Source organism: Vulpes vulpes, chromosome 2 (assembly GCF_048418805.1).
Source record: "Vulpes vulpes isolate BD-2025 chromosome 2, VulVul3, whole genome shotgun sequence".
NCBI lineage: Eukaryota > Metazoa > Chordata > Mammalia > Carnivora > Canidae > Vulpes > Vulpes vulpes.
In genome coordinates, this window is record NC_132781.1 from 7,474,263 (window position 1) to 7,489,589 (window position 15,327).

Here is a 15,327-nt window from a genome sequence, read left to right on the forward strand (position 1 = left end):
CAGGCCTCTGCAGACGGTGCCGCCTGAGTGAGGCCTCTGGCCGTGCTTGGCCAAGTTGAGAGAACAGAGAGGCGCTGGGCAGCCGTCTTCATATACTCCAGGGCAGAAGTCAACAAACTTGTTCTGTGAAGGGCCAGGTAGGAACTATTTTAGGCTTTGTGGGCTAGACAGCCTCTGTCCCAACTCCCCTTTCATCAAGAAAGCAGCCCTAGATAATACTTCAGCCCACAGGGCCCGGCTCTGTTCCATTGCAAGTGTATTTACCCAAGCAGGCTGCCAGCCAGACTTGACCCTGGACTGTAGGGTGCTGCTGAGCCCTGCTTTAAGGAAACTTCTCAAGCCCCCTTGCATCGTCAGATGGCACCACTTGGGATCCACACCCAAGGCAGACATGCCTGTGGGCCCCCCGTGGAGGCTGAGCCCCAATGACCGGGCATGCAATGCAGCAGACCGGGAATCAGATGATCCTATTTTTACAACCTGGCTGGACCACTAATATGCTGATCATCCTCACATTTCCATTTCTTCATCTCCCACGTGGGTTTCCGGGGGCAGGATTAAATGAGCCCCTGCAATGAACGTGGCTTCCAGGAATTCAGGTACCCCGGAGGCACATTGTTCTTGTTAGCATTCTGGGATGCCCACCGTGGTAGGCCTGGCCACCTGCAGGGTCTGCCTCCACCTGCCCCTAGAATTCAGCAGCACAGGCCCGCTTCACCTGAAGATGCCTTTCCCATGCACCTGCATCTCACCTGTTCGTCTGGATCTACTCCCCTTCTCTCACCCTGTCTCCCTGCTGCCTTGCAGCCCGGACCCGCATCACCAAGCCTCCCCAGGACCAGAGTGTCATCAAGGGTACCCAGGCCTCCATGGTGTGCGGAGTGACCCACGACCCCCGAGTGACCGTCAGGTACTCCCTCTGCTGTGGCCCCAAAGAGGCAAAAGGGGAGGGCAGCTCTAGGGATAGCTGGGCAGGTGTTGACACCAAGGAGGTAAGTGTCACTGTGGGGCCAAGCCACGGGCCTTGGGGGGACCACCTGTAGAGCCAGTGTGGGGCTGAGCCAGTGTGAGCACAATTGGACTGTATCAGGGCAGCCCAGGACAGCAGCACCCGAGAAGGGTGTAAGGGCCAGAACTCCTCCCAGGCTTGGGCTGAGGACCCCAGGAAAGGCTTCCGGAGAAAACTGTCCCTTCGGGGCTCTCTTTTGAGCTTTGGGATGCTGAGTACAAAATGTAACTGCTTCCTTAGAGACAGATATTCCCTCCATGTTGCTTCTGTGTTTTATGGCCAGTGTCAACTGCCAAAGCAACTGGCATCGAGGCTGGAAGGGGCCGGGCGCTGGTGCCACTTGGGAGGCTGGGCCCCTACAGGGCTGGAGGCAGCTGCGTCCTGGGGCACCATCTGGTGGCCACTAGGCATATGACAGTCTATACCACCACACGGAAGGGTCCCAACCACCCCCATGGAAGCCAAGGTTGGCATAAGGAATACTAGACTTTTAGACCCAAACCTGTTCTCAGAGAGTCCACTGCAGGTCCCCAGTCAGAGAAACACCTCCTTGGACATTAAACATTGACCCTTTAGGATGGTCATCATATGGTGCCAGCATAAATGCAAGCATGAGCCTTGAAATCACATAGATGTAGTTAAAATATTGTCAACACAAGATCCAGAATATGCTTATTCCTGAGACTATTACATTTTTGTTTTATATATTTATATCTCAACTGTAAAGATGTTCTCCAAGAGAACCCACATACCCCCCTACCACCATAGAACCCCGCTGTGGGTCTCAGACCCGTACATAAGTGGTAGCTATAACTTTAGCACCCATTAATTGAAAAGCTATATAACAATAAAAAGCTTATATTAATTCAGCAACACGTTAAAATAAATTAGTGTTTTATTTATTAAAATATTACCCGGCTAGTATTTGGAAAATACTTGCACATTTTATTCATTCTCTAAGCAATTCTTTTTTTTTTAAGATTTTATTTATTTATTCATGACAGACAGAGAGAGAGGCAGAGACACAGGCAGAGGGAGAAGCAGGCTCCATGCAGGGAGCCCGATGTGGGACTCAGTCCCGGTTCTCCGGGATGATGCCCTGAGTCGAAAGCAGATGCTCAACCACTGAGCCACCCAGGCATCCCTCTCTAGACAATTCTTGATGAACAAAGGCATTCAGGGGCCTCTTGCCATAGACTATAGGCCCACCTCCCAAGGACCCTCAGGGAGCCACACATGGAAAACCCTATTTCAGTTAACTGGAGCGGTCCTCACCTTCAAATGGAACTCCCCATTTGGGCAATCTTTTCTTGATGGAGAGAGAACACAGAATTGGTCTGTCAGGCCTCAAAATTGGCAGTTGGGGACCAAAGCACCCCCACATCTCCCACCCCTTCCTCAGACTTGAAAACCCTGTTGGAGAAAGGGAGACAGAACATGAGAGACTCTTAAATCTGGGAAACGAACTAGGGGTGGTGGAAAGGGAGGTGGACGGGGGGTAGAGATGACTGGGTGACGGGCACTGAGGGGGGCACTTGATGGGATGAGCACAGGGTGTTATGCTCTATGTTGGCAAATTGAACACCAACAAAAAATAAATTCATTTAAAAATAATAATAATAATAATAATAATAATAATAATAATAAAAGAAAGAAAACCCTGTTGGAGCTTTAGGGAACACAATGGAGGTGTTCCCTGACCCAGACGGGCTAGAAAGGACCCAACAAACAACCAAGTCAGACTAACGTGGTGGCCACTTAATTCTGTATTCTGTGCCCTCCTCAAAATCAAGCAGGACCCAAGGGTCACGGCCTGAGCAGAGGCAGGTTGCCAGTGCAGAAAGCTTCCAGAACTGCCTTAGGAGAAACTCTTCTGTTTAGTACTGAGCCCAGACCTAGACCCGCTCTGAGCAATCCACTTGTGGCCACTATTAATCCTAATCAATATTTTCATTGGCTTTTATTATTATTCAGCTAATAGACATCCTTTTTAGGAGGAAAATATAGAAAACGCAGATAAGTGCATAAGAAATGGGAAGGGAGAGAGAGAAAGAAAAGTGGGTTTATCTGTTTCTCTCAATGAGAGATAATAATATTAGAGTGTCATTTATAAAAAAAAAAAACCTAGAAAATGGTTTCTTTGTGTTTTCCCTTAAGAACCCATTGTGAATCTCTTCCCCTGTCAATAAATATTTTTGTATAAACCCCATTATATGATTATTCATTATTCACTCGTCCATTGTGTGGATGTAACATAATTTCTGTTACCAATTCCCTAATGCTGGATATTTGGATTGTATCTCAGTTGTTTTTTGGTTTTTTGGTTGTTTTTTTTTTTTTTTTTTTTTGCTAAAAAAATTGTGCCTGGGTGGCTCAGTCAGTGGAGCATTCAATTCTTGATCTCAGCTTAGGTCTTGTCTCAGGGTCGTGGGTTCAAGCTCCACGTTGGGCTCCATGCTGGGTGTAGAGCCTACTTTAAAAAAAAAAAAGAAAGAAAGAAAAAAGAAACATCATGATGAATGTCCTTGTAACTAAATATTTTTGCACTTCTTTGATTTCCTGAGGACTATTGAATATTATTTAAAGCTGAAAGAAGGCCTGAATATTGCTCATCAAAATTGTTTAATAGCCAGCTATATAATTACAGATGATTTTGGAATATTTCTACCCTGAGTTAAATGGACTCATGAGTTGTTCTTTTTTTTTTCTTTTTTTTTTTTCTTTTCTTTTTTTTTACTTTCTACTGTGGAAATTTTCAAACATAGCCCAGAGTAGAGAGACCCAGATCATCAAGCCTTACTTACCCATCTTCCTTTTTTTAATTTTTATTTTTTTATTTAAATTTAATTAAATAACCTATAGTGAATTCCTAGTTTCAGAGGTAGAGGTCCGTGATTCATCAGTTGTGTTTAACATCCACTACTCATCACATCACGTGCCCTCCTTAATGCCCACCACCTAGTTACCCCAGTTACCCCCTCCCCCCACCCCCCTCCCCACCAGCAACCCTCAGTTTGTTTCCTATGATTAAGAGTCTCTTATGGGTTATCTCCCTCTTTGATTTCATTTTATTTTATTTTATTTTTCCCTCCTTTCCCCTAGGCTCCTGTTTTGTTTCCTAAATTTCACATATGAGTGAAATCATATGATTGTCTTCTCTGATTGACTTATTTCACTTAGCATAATACCCCGTAGTTCCATCCACATCACTGCAAATGGCAAGATTTCGTTTTTGATGGCTCAGTAATATTCCACTATATGTATGTATATATATATTCATACATATATATACATACATATACACATACCATATTTTCTTTATCCATCCTTCATCGACAGACATCTGGGCTCTTTCCATAGTTTGGCTATTGTGGACATTGCTACTATGAAAATTGGGGTGCAGGTGCCCCTTTGGATCACTACATTTGTATCTTTGGATCCGTACCCATCTCTTGGCCTCAGTCACTGTCAGCATTTTGCTCACCTGGTTTCCCCTATCCATCCCCCCAACACACACACATGCTTTTTTCTTTTTACTGAAGTATTTTAAAAACAAATCTCGAGTGCGTAATTTCACCCCTAAATAGGTCAGTGTGCATTTCGTACTTAAAAGGACTTTTCTTGAAACATAACAACCATGTCCCTGTCCCATGGGACACAACGAATAGCCCCTTAATGTCTGCTGATACCATGTCACGGCATCCCTGATTATCTGGAAGGTGACGTTTTAGAAGTTGGTTGGTTTAACTCCAGGCCCAAACAAAGTCCACACATTGCATTTGGCTGGTGTGTTTCCTTTATTCTACATGGTCCCCTCCCCCTCCTTTTTGTTTCCATCTGTTTGTTCACATGCAGTTAATTGGTTGGAGAAACCAGGTTCTGCAGGACAGAGGTCCAGCTAACTTTCTCTATAAAGGGACAGAGAGTAAATATCTTAGGCTTTGAGGGCTTATGTATCTTTTGTCACAGCTCTTCAAGTGTGCCTGCACTCACAAGCAGTGTGCAAACACATGGGCGTGTCTGTGTTCCAATAAAACTTTATTTACACAAACAGGCAGGGGGCCACAGTTTGCTGACGCCTACCGTAGAAGACCCCAGATTCTGGGTTTGGCCAGGGACTTTTTCTTGGTGTGGGACACTAGTTCTTCTATCCCTTGTATTTCTAAGCAGATTCAAGTAACTGGCTGATTAGATTCGGGCTTAGTTTCTTGGGCACAGACACTCCACAAGTGGTGATACATCCTTCCTAAAACACCGCGTCCCGAGGCGAAGACGCGTCTGCTTGCCATAGGCTGTTTCCTAAGCAGGAATTACTCTCTGCGACTAGATTTGCTTTTAAGTAAAATTCTACTCGTGCCATCCAGGCTGGCAAGGATGATTCTTTTCTAGCTATGGAGATGAATTGAAGGTGATTACTTCTGACAATTTGTAAATGTATATAAAAAGCCTTAAAATTTAACTCAGCAATCTCACCGCTGAAAATTTTTCCTTGAGGAAGTGATTTAGGATGTATGAAAATATGTTGCTGCAAGGATGTTCCTCGCAGCATTAACTATAATATCAGAAAACAAGGAGCTACACTGGGCACCCAACATCGAGGGAACCATCATGCGGCAGATAAAGGCCAGGGTGTGGAAGTGTCACGTTACAAAGAGTTTATGATGCTTTGTTGGATGGGAAAAGCCGCTTTAAAATCAGGATGGACGGATGGCTAGTGAGCTATTGTTTACCTCCATGTGCTCTAAGCGTCGAAATACATGATGATGACTAACTTCCATGGATCCCTTACGACCTGAAGCATTTTATACCAACTCACACCATCCTTATAAGCAACCCTAGAAGGTGGGTGGTATTACTTTTCCTCGTATTACAAATGAGGAAACAAAGACACAGGGAGGTTAAATACGTAAAGCTGGTTAAGGGCCAGGCAGCATTTGACCAGGGAATCTGAATCCAGAACACAGCGGCACTCTGGTACCATGCCCCTTGGGGCAGGGGAGAAAAGTCTGCAAGGTAGATGCTCAGATGTTACTCGTGGTTCCCCGAGATGGGAAAGCTTTTCACTTGTCTTGCCCTGTATTTTTTTTTTTCCTATTTGTAGTTGCAATTTTCTGATTTTTTTTTTTTTTTTGACTTAGCTTAAAAACATCACAGGCTCGTTCTCCTGGCAGCCTTACATTCTCCATCACAGGTAGTTCACGCACCTCGTGGCCCAGGCCACACTTGTCCGCAGCCGAGCAAGTGACGCGTCGCGTGCAAAGCCGCTCAGTCCCCAGCCCCGCACCCTGCCCTGGCTCCCGGCACCCTGACCAATCTTGCCGGAGGGCGGGTGGTGGACGGCAACCCCCCCAGAGCTGGCACCGCACCTTATGCTGATGACAGTAATCGTTGTATTTCCTCAAGAATCATTGCGGAGGAGATATTTCTTATTGTCAGGCACGGGCATGTGTGTAATTTCTCAAGTCCCTTTGTACTGACTGACCGAAGCTAAAGTGATTTTTTGGACACTAAAGTCCATTTTTCACAGTGATGCATTGATCTAATGATTCCCCTCATAAAACTAATTCCAAAATGTAGTCTGTGCGGAAACTTTAATTCTTTCTCCAGCTGTAATCTTTTAACCTCTTCGGAAGATTACCTTTTGCCGGCACTTTTGTGCTGGCTGCTTGGCAGTGGCTTCTGGCCAAAAGCAACACGGCTCTGACCTCGACCTGAACTGGAGGTGTAATGGCTTAATGTGCTGGACAGAGCACCCTGCGACAGGGATAGACAGCTGCAGGCTGCTTGGGGGCACCCCCCCCCCAGCCGTCCCCGTGCTCCCACCTAGCACCAGCCCCGGGCCCCCCAACCCCTGGTCTCTCGGGAAGCGCCCTGCTGCTTTCGGAGCTCCCCCCCAGACCTGCCCCAGACTGCACCCCAGCAGCACCCCCTACTTCCCTACCTCTCTTTCCTGACTGCTGCTTCTTCCCCACAGGTACGTCTGGGAGAAGGATGGGACCACCCTGGGCATGGAGAGCAACCCCCGCATCCGTCTCGACAAAAACGGCTCCCTGCACATCTCACAGACGTGGTCGGGGGACATCGGCACCTACACCTGCCGCGTGCTGTCAGCCGGAGGCAATGACTCTCGCAGTGCCCACCTGCGCGTCAGGTGAGGGCAGCCTGCCCAGACCCCCAGCAGCGGAGGTGCAGGCGGCAACGGAAGGCTCATTTTGGCAGACGACCGGGCCACGTGTGACCTGGGTCCATCCCCTTCTGGGAACATACCCAAGCCTCCTCCAGGCCTCCCCCCACCACCACCCACCTCAGTTAGGCCCTCTGTCAAGAGCAGGAGGGGCTCTGGGTTTGGCCTTGGACACAGGGGACCACAGAGCCAGAGAGAAGAGCCTCCAGGTCGATGGCCCAAAGGCCAATTTATGGCTGGGCACGAGGTATCATGAAGTTCAGTGTGAGCCCCAGGTGCCTGTGTGTCACCTGACTCCAGACCTCACAGATGGCGCTTCTGTCTCCTCCAGGCAGCTGCCCCACGCCCCCGAGCACCCCGTGGCGACACTCAGCACCACAGAGAGACGGGCCATCAACCTAACCTGGGCCAAGCCCTTCGACGGCAACAGCCCCCTGCTCCGCTATCTCCTGGAGATGTCAGAGAACAGTAAGCCCTCCCACTGCAGCCTCGGAGAGTCAGGGGGTTAACCCCAGGGCCAGACTCCAGCTCCCCAACTTCCCAGTTCTGTGCCTCCGAGCAAACCTCCCGGAAGCCCCGGCTTCCCTGCAAAAGGAGCGTGGGCATCAGCCTCCTCGGGTGGTTGACAGTCGCACGAGATCGTGTGTGCAAGGGGCAGGACCCGGGCCAGAGCCTCCAAGGCCATGGCGATTCTCTTGCTTTTTCTCCTCCCAGGCCCCAAGCTGTGAACTCCAAAATTAGCAGGCCTCATTTGAATGATGTTTTAAATACAGTGTGCCTGGTGCTCATCAGGGGGAAAAAAAAACATAGAAAAGATGTGCATCTCAGCCCCCATGAGCCCTCACTTCCTCCCCAGGACCCTCCAACCCCCTGGGACATGTGGTCAAGGGGACCTGTAAAAATGACATCCAGCCTTTCCTGGACTGAGACTGGGAGGCACTCCTCTGCTGGCCCGAATGGGGCTGGACCCCTGCTGGAAGGGCGTAAGGTGCCCAGGGCCTTCCAGGTTTCCCATGTCTGTCTCCACCCTCTGACCCTATAGATGCCCCCTGGACCGTGCTCCTGGCCAGTGTGGATCCTGAGGCGACCTCAGTGATGGTCAAGGGCTTGGTGCCCGCACGCTCCTACCAGTTCCGCCTTTGTGCAGTCAACGATGTGGGGAAGGGACAGTTCAGCAAGGACACGGAGAGGTGAGGGGAGCACGTGTTCTTCCAGGGCAGGTGGTGGGCGACCCCCTCGGAGGGAGGGCCCGGTAGCAAGTCCCATCTGGCGGCGTGGGGCCTGGCTGTGTGCGGACCCTGGCTGCTGCCTCCTTCCTGGCCTCCTGGGCTTCCGTGCTCATGTCTGTAGAATGGGGTAGCATTAGCTGGCCTGCCTCACAGGGACGCTGCAAAGATGGAAGGAGGGGACCCAGGGGAGGTGCTGTGAGCAGTGCTTGGTGTGGGATAAGCACCCACCAGAGCAAGTGGTCCCTCTCACCGGGAGCTTGGCAAGTTCAAGGACCTGCCTCCTTCGGCTCTACTTCTGCACGGGCATCGTCACTGTCACGTGGACGTGAGGTGTAAGGGGGCCGTGGGACCCACACAGGTCTCTGTATCCAGTGACTTGCACCATGCCAGGTCCTATTAAGCTTTCAAGAAGCTTTTACAAAATGTGGAAAATTAAGTAAAAAACAGCGGGTCATCCCTTTTCAAACATCACCGGGGAATACGCGCTTAAGTGGGAGGTGATTCTTGCCACCTCAGCCCTGTAGGATGAGTGGTCACCTCTAGGGAGAAAGAAGCCATGGAGCAAGAGGTCAGAATGACAATGACACAAATCCCAGGCGCCTAGGTTGTATGCTGCTCTTTCCTTTTTTATGTTTCTTTTTATTTTTTTTTTCTAGATTTGTTGAGATATAGCTGACATATAACATGGTGTGAGTTGAAGGCAGACAGTGTGTTGATTTGATATATTTATATAGTGCAGTAGCATTACCACCACCGTGTTGGCTAACCCCTCCATCCCGTCACAAAATTACCATTTCCTTTTTGCGGCGAGGACATTTAAGATCTATTTTCTGAGCGACTTTAGAGTATAGGATATAGTGTTATTAGCTCTAATCACCATGCTATACTCCAGATCCCCAGAACTTACGAATCTTGTAACTGGAAGTTTGTGCCTTCAACCAGAATCTCCCCATTTCTTCCACCCCCTAGTCCTTGGCAACCACCCATCTCCTCTCCGGTTCTCTTAAATTCAGCTTTTTTAAAGATTCCACGTATAAGTGAAATCAGACAGTGCTTGTCTTTTCCTGTCTCACTTATCTCAGCATCAGGCTCTCAAGGTCTATCCATGATGTCACCAATGGCAGGATCTCCTTCTCCTCGTGGCTGAATAATATTCCACTATATGCATATACCACATCTTCCCAATCCACTCATCCATGGGCAGTGACCTAGGGTGCTTCTGTGCCTTGGCTGCTGTGACTAATGCCGCAATGAGCATGAGATCCTATTTTCTTTTCCTTTGGATGGGTAAATACTCAGAACTGAGAGGGCTGGATCATACGGTAGTTCTATTTTTAACTTTTGGTGGGACTGCCGTACTGTTTTCCATGGTGGCGACACCAGTTTGCATCCCCCCTCCCCAAGTGCCCGAGAGTTCTCTTCTCTCCTCATCCTCACCAACACCTGTTACCTCTTGTCTTTCGATGATGGCTGTTCCAACAGGTGTGAGGTGACAGCACATTGTGGGTTTCACTTGCATTTCCCTGGTGATGAATGATGTTGAGCACTTTTTCACATTTCTGTTGGCTTGTGTGTTAGTGGGAAAACTTCTAATGGAGATCTTCTGCCCATTTTTAAGTTGGGTTGTGTTTTTTGTGGGTTGTTTGTTTTTTTTTTTGCTCTTGGGCTGTATGTGTTCTTTATATATTTTGAATATTAATCCCTTACCAGATATGGGGTTTGCAGATATTTTCCCCCATTCCATGGGTTGGCTTTTCATTTTATGGATTGCTTCTTATGTTGTGCAGGAGCTTGCTGAGATCCCATGTACTCATTTTTGCTTTTGTTGCTTGTGTTTTTAGTGTTGTATCCAGGAACTCACTGCCCAGACCTGTATCAAAGAGCTTTATCTTACATTTTCTTCTAGGAGTTTTATGGCTTAGGGTCCTACGTTTAAGTCTTTAGTCCATTTTGAGTTAATTTTTGTGAGTGGTACAAGATAGGGGTCCAGTTTCATTCCTCTGCATGTGGCTGTCCAGTTTTCCCAACACCACATATGGAAGAGACTTTCCTTTCCCCACTGAGAAGAATTAATAGTGTTAAAATGTCCATATTACCCGAAGCCACGTGTAAATTCAGTGCAGTCTCCATCAAAATTCCAATGGCGCCTTTCACAGAATTTTTTTTTTAAAAATCCTAAAACATGTACGGAGCCACAAAAGACCTTGAAGAGCCAAAGCAATCCTGAGAAAGAGCAGAGCTGAAGGCATCACATTTCCTGATTTCACACTATACTAGAAAGCTATAGTAATCAAAACAGCATGATACTGGCATAAAAATAGACACTTAAACCAATGGAACAGGATAGAGAACCCAGAAATAAATACTCACATATATGGTCAACAGATATTTTTACAAAGGAACCAAGAATGTACTTGGCTCCTAGATTCTCTAAGGTGTGTATGCAGACCTCTGGCTTACATGCATCTTGGTTTTGCCACAGACGCAGTGAGCCGGATGGAGTCTTTCTGGCCTCTGCCACCAGGGCCATGACTCCCTAACAGGAAAGAGAAGTGGCAGGTAACATCCTAGCAGGGAGGCCAATTGCAAGAGGATTTCTTCGCTCACTGTTTATTGAACACCTACTATGTGCCAGGCCGTGTGTAGACCATGAGGGATGCAGGAAAGAAAATCCCCACGACAGAAAGCCTCAAAGTGTAGGGAAAAGCCACCCTACACTTTCTCCAGGTCTTTGGGCTTCTCCTCAAACCCCGATTCATCTTCCTGATGCATCTTCACACTAATAGCCCTGAGTCACAAAGAAAAAGGTTAAATCACCCTCACTCGCGGGCTTTACAAAGACATGGGAATGTGCAGTACATTTTGGAAAGCCATCCGTCAGGAAGCAAAAACATAAAAATAAACTGAAAGGGAAAGACATCCATCAAAAATAATTAACTTTCGTTTTTAATGGATGCAAGTCAGTTATGGGAACAATGCACCGCGGTGGAACACTGCATCCCCTGGCAAAGCCAGAGAAAAATGCAGTGGTGCTCGCTTCTGGAAGCGGGTGACGGGCTCACCCATGTGTCCCCCCAGCCCCCCCTGACCCTGTCCTGCTCCAGCCTGGGGCTCAGCTGGGCGGAAAAGGAAGCCTCGTCACGGTGCACCAGCAGCCTGCAGGTGGGACGTGAATATTTAACACGCCTGCTTCTGAAATACCTGATTGCTTATGACGTCACCAGCCCCAACAGCAGCTTCTTTGACATACAGGAGACTGAGGCCCACGTCCCCCAGCTGCACAGGCACCACACACATCTGGTGCTTTATGGTGTTTTAAAAGGATTCAGCTATACGTGGTGTCATTTGAGCCTCAACCAGTCTTAGAAAGCAGGCAAGTGGAGCTTTATTATACTCCTTTAAAAGATAAAGGGACAAGCTCAGAGAGGTTAAGCGACTTGCCCAAAGGCACACAGCAATTGTGCAGATGGAGCAGCCTCCTCGTAGACCGAACTCCTGTATTTGCCCTCGAGACTAAAAGCGGAAAGGCCCACCCACTCTTGGTGTTTTCATATCCAGGGTCTCCCTCCCCGAGGAGCCCCCCACAGCCCCTCCGCAGAACGTCATCGCCAGCGGCCGGACCAATCAGTCCATCATGATCCAGTGGCAGCCGCCTCCGGAGAGCCACCAGAATGGCCTTCTCAAGGGCTACATCATCAGGTAGGCGTCCACCCCCGGGAGAAAGGAGGTACAGCCCAGACCCAAGGGGAGGGTAGAGAGTGGATCAGCAAAGTCATGGCAGGTCGTTCTCCGTCTAACAAGGACCAGGTTGGGATGCCTCGGTGGCTCAGTGGTTGAGCGTCTGCCTTTGGCCCAGAGCATGATCCTGGAGCCTCAGGATCGAGTCCCACGTCGGGCTCCCTGCGTGGAGCCTGCTTCTCCCTCTGCCTTTGTCTCTGCCTCTCTCCGTGTGTCTTTCATGAATAAATAAATAAAATATTTAAAAATAAATAAATAACAAGGACCAGGCAACAAGAAATGACTTTGCTATGGTAGGAAGGACTTAGGTTAGACATACAGAGGAACTTCCAGAAGGCAGAGCCTTGGAAACCAACGGGAATGCTTGAGAGAGGAGGGTACAGTGTAATGTCCTGGAGGCTGTACGGATGCCACATGCTGGGGCTACACAGGATAGGACACAGGGAGACGGGTTTAACTATCGGAGAGGCCGAGCACCGGGGAACCCAAGAATATTCCATGTGAGGCCAACTACTCGGCCCAGAACTGGTCAAACAGTAGACGTCCTTTCTTTGGTCCTGACTGCAAAACGAAGCCCAGCTATAGAGACTGTGATGTCTACACTTGACCCAGGATACTTCCTTCACCGGTAACCTCAAACTGAGTTTTTAAGTGCTACCGATTTGGTGTCGTGAATTCAAATCAGCATAGAGTCGAAGTTGCTGAGCATCCTCCAACGCTCTGAATCCTGGTTGGCTGCGGAATGCACGTCTCTTTCCTGTCCTGTGTCCACGCGGGTGGGGCTCTGGAACACCCCAGGTCTGGAGGAAGTGATTGTCGGTTTGCCTGCTCCATGAACAGCTCATTTTGTTGTGGGTTTTTGGTGAGCCCTAAGGCACGGTGGTTCTCAGAGGGTGGCCCCCGGATCTGCAGTGGCATCAATTCGAATGCAGATTCATAGGTCCTACCCCTGACCTACTGAATGGGAAACTTTGGGGTGGGCCCCCCCGGGCCCCCCCAAACCCATGTTTCAACGCACCCTCCAGGTGTTCCTGATGCGGGGTAGGCCTCTGAGAACCACTGCTATGGGGTATTGCAACACAATAATCTGGGGCCTCTGATCTCCCAATACCGTGTATACCATGGTTCTCCCGGAAGTCATCCATCCCCCCCAGATTTTGCTCATCGAGATCCCACTTCTGGATTACCATGGGTTCTTTTTGTGGTGGAAGCTAGAAATTGGTACAGTTGGTAGCTCAAGGTTTTTCTCTCCACCTAAGTGAGTGACTTAGGTCAAAAGAGGGAGCCAGCCCTTTGGAGGGGAGCCCAACCTTGGGACATGGCTCTCCATCCGTGACCTCTCCAAGGTGAGGCCAACGTGATCTTCCCAGAAACCCTTCGTGTCCGTAGTTAATTCTCTGTCCACTGTCCTCCCCCATCAGAAAGAACAGACACATCCTCTAGGCCTGTGCCATCCAGGGAGATAGCCGTTGGTCCCCTGGTTATTTCATCTAAAATAAATAAAAGTACGAGTTACCAGCTGCACTAACCACATTTCATGTGCTCAGCAGCCACGTGCACAGCGGCCTCCACAGCGGACGGCGTGGGGATGGAGCACGTGCGCCACCACGCATGGTTCCTGGGCTCGCGCCCAGCCGGCTGACTCCGATGCACCGCACCCTGCCTTTTTCCCCGCAGGTACTGCCTGGCCGGGCTGCCCGTCGGGTACCAGTTTAAGAACATCACGGATGCGGACGTCAACAACCTGCTGCTGGAGGACCTCATCATCTGGACCAACTACGAGATCGAGGTGGCCGCCTACAATAGCGCCGGGCTGGGTGTCTACAGCAGCAAAGTCACCGAGTGGACGCTGCAGGGAGGTGGGTGGGGATCGTGACCACGGAGGAGCTGGTGCTTCTCGCTCTTCCAGGCCCGCACCTGTGGCTCCTGTACCTGTCCTGTCCTGCCTTGGCCACGGCACCCGGTCCATCCAGTCCTGAGCTGTTGCCCGCTGGGGCCTGGCTACCCCGTGGGAGCGGGAGGGTGCTCAGGGGCAGAAGAGTTGTTGGGGGGGGAGCATGCTGAAGGCAGACGCTTCAGGAGCGGGGACCTTCTGTGTTGTCCACGTTAACTGGATCACGAAACGGCTCGAGTCCAGTGTGTCCGTACCAGCCTCCCACAAGCGCTTTCACATCCATCGTTTCCGTTTACTGGTCCCCTGCGAAATGGGTCAGGCGAGTTCTATTGAAGCCAGACTAATGGAGAGAAAGAGGTGCCTCAAGTCCACAAAGCAGGGGGAGGGGGAGGGAAGGGGGGGCAAAGCAGAGTCTGTAGACCCCATCCCTGTGTTTTCTCTACTAAAGTGGGCAAGACTGACTCTGCCTCCTGTGTCCTCACCCCACCCCACCGCACCCCCGTCCCGCTGCCCTCCCCTAGTCCCCACCGTCCCTCCTGGCAATGTGCACGCGGAAGCCACCAACTCCACGACCATCCGCTTCACCTGGAATGCCCCCAGCCCCCAGTTCATCAATGGCATCAACCAGGGCTACAAGGTACGTGGGGCCCCTCCCCACCCCCAAGAGGAAGCCTGGGGATTCTATGAGGGAGGCCACAGGCTGAGGAGGTTGCAGGGGGAAAGGTGAGGGACCCCTGTGCTTCTGGAGTCATTGGTTCAGGCCAAGCAGGGGGCACGTGACCAAGGTGGAGGGCATGCAGGCTCCCTCTGAGGCTGTGGGGGGTCTGGCCACCTCCCCGTCTGTGACCCAGTGCAGAGGAGCTTTCTTGGTGAGGCTGGGCTATAAGCAAAACCAGATTTCTTTCAAGCTCAGGAGCAGCTGGGCGTAGCCGCGGCCTCAGAAAAATCCAGAATCCTCTTCTTACTGCCAAGCTGTGGCTCTAACAGGCATCCCACTGGGACACACGTCCTTGGGCTGCTCTTGAACCCCCCCTCCCCAGGGAGTGTGGTGAAGGACATGGGACTGGGACCCTGACAGATGTGGGTTAAGATCCTGGCTCCGGCTCTGCCTCTTGCTGGCTCCCTGGACGAGTCCTACCATCAGTCTGAGCCTCCCTCCTTCGATCCATGTTTATTAAGCCGTCCTATCTGCGCTGTTTGAGCGGCTGGAAAACCCAAATAAACTCCCACTCCCTCATTTGTGAGGATGATAACAACACCTACTCCTTGGCGC

General features: G+C 49.9%; 1 protein-coding gene across 1 annotated transcript in view; it reads left to right on the plus strand.

Annotated features, from left to right (window-relative positions):
* Positions 1 to 15,327, plus strand: part of SDK2 (sidekick cell adhesion molecule 2) — a 259,178-nt gene that overhangs the window by 181,550 nt on the left and 62,301 nt on the right. Inside the window, exons 12-18 of the mRNA XM_025999673.2 lie at positions 808 to 910; positions 6,984 to 7,160; positions 7,525 to 7,661; positions 8,236 to 8,383; positions 11,981 to 12,121; positions 13,838 to 14,019; positions 14,576 to 14,691. Coding sequence (XP_025855458.1) covers positions 808 to 910; positions 6,984 to 7,160; positions 7,525 to 7,661; positions 8,236 to 8,383; positions 11,981 to 12,121; positions 13,838 to 14,019; positions 14,576 to 14,691 — 1,004 coding nt within the window. The remainder of the gene's footprint in view (positions 1 to 807; positions 911 to 6,983; positions 7,161 to 7,524; positions 7,662 to 8,235; positions 8,384 to 11,980; positions 12,122 to 13,837; positions 14,020 to 14,575; positions 14,692 to 15,327) is intronic.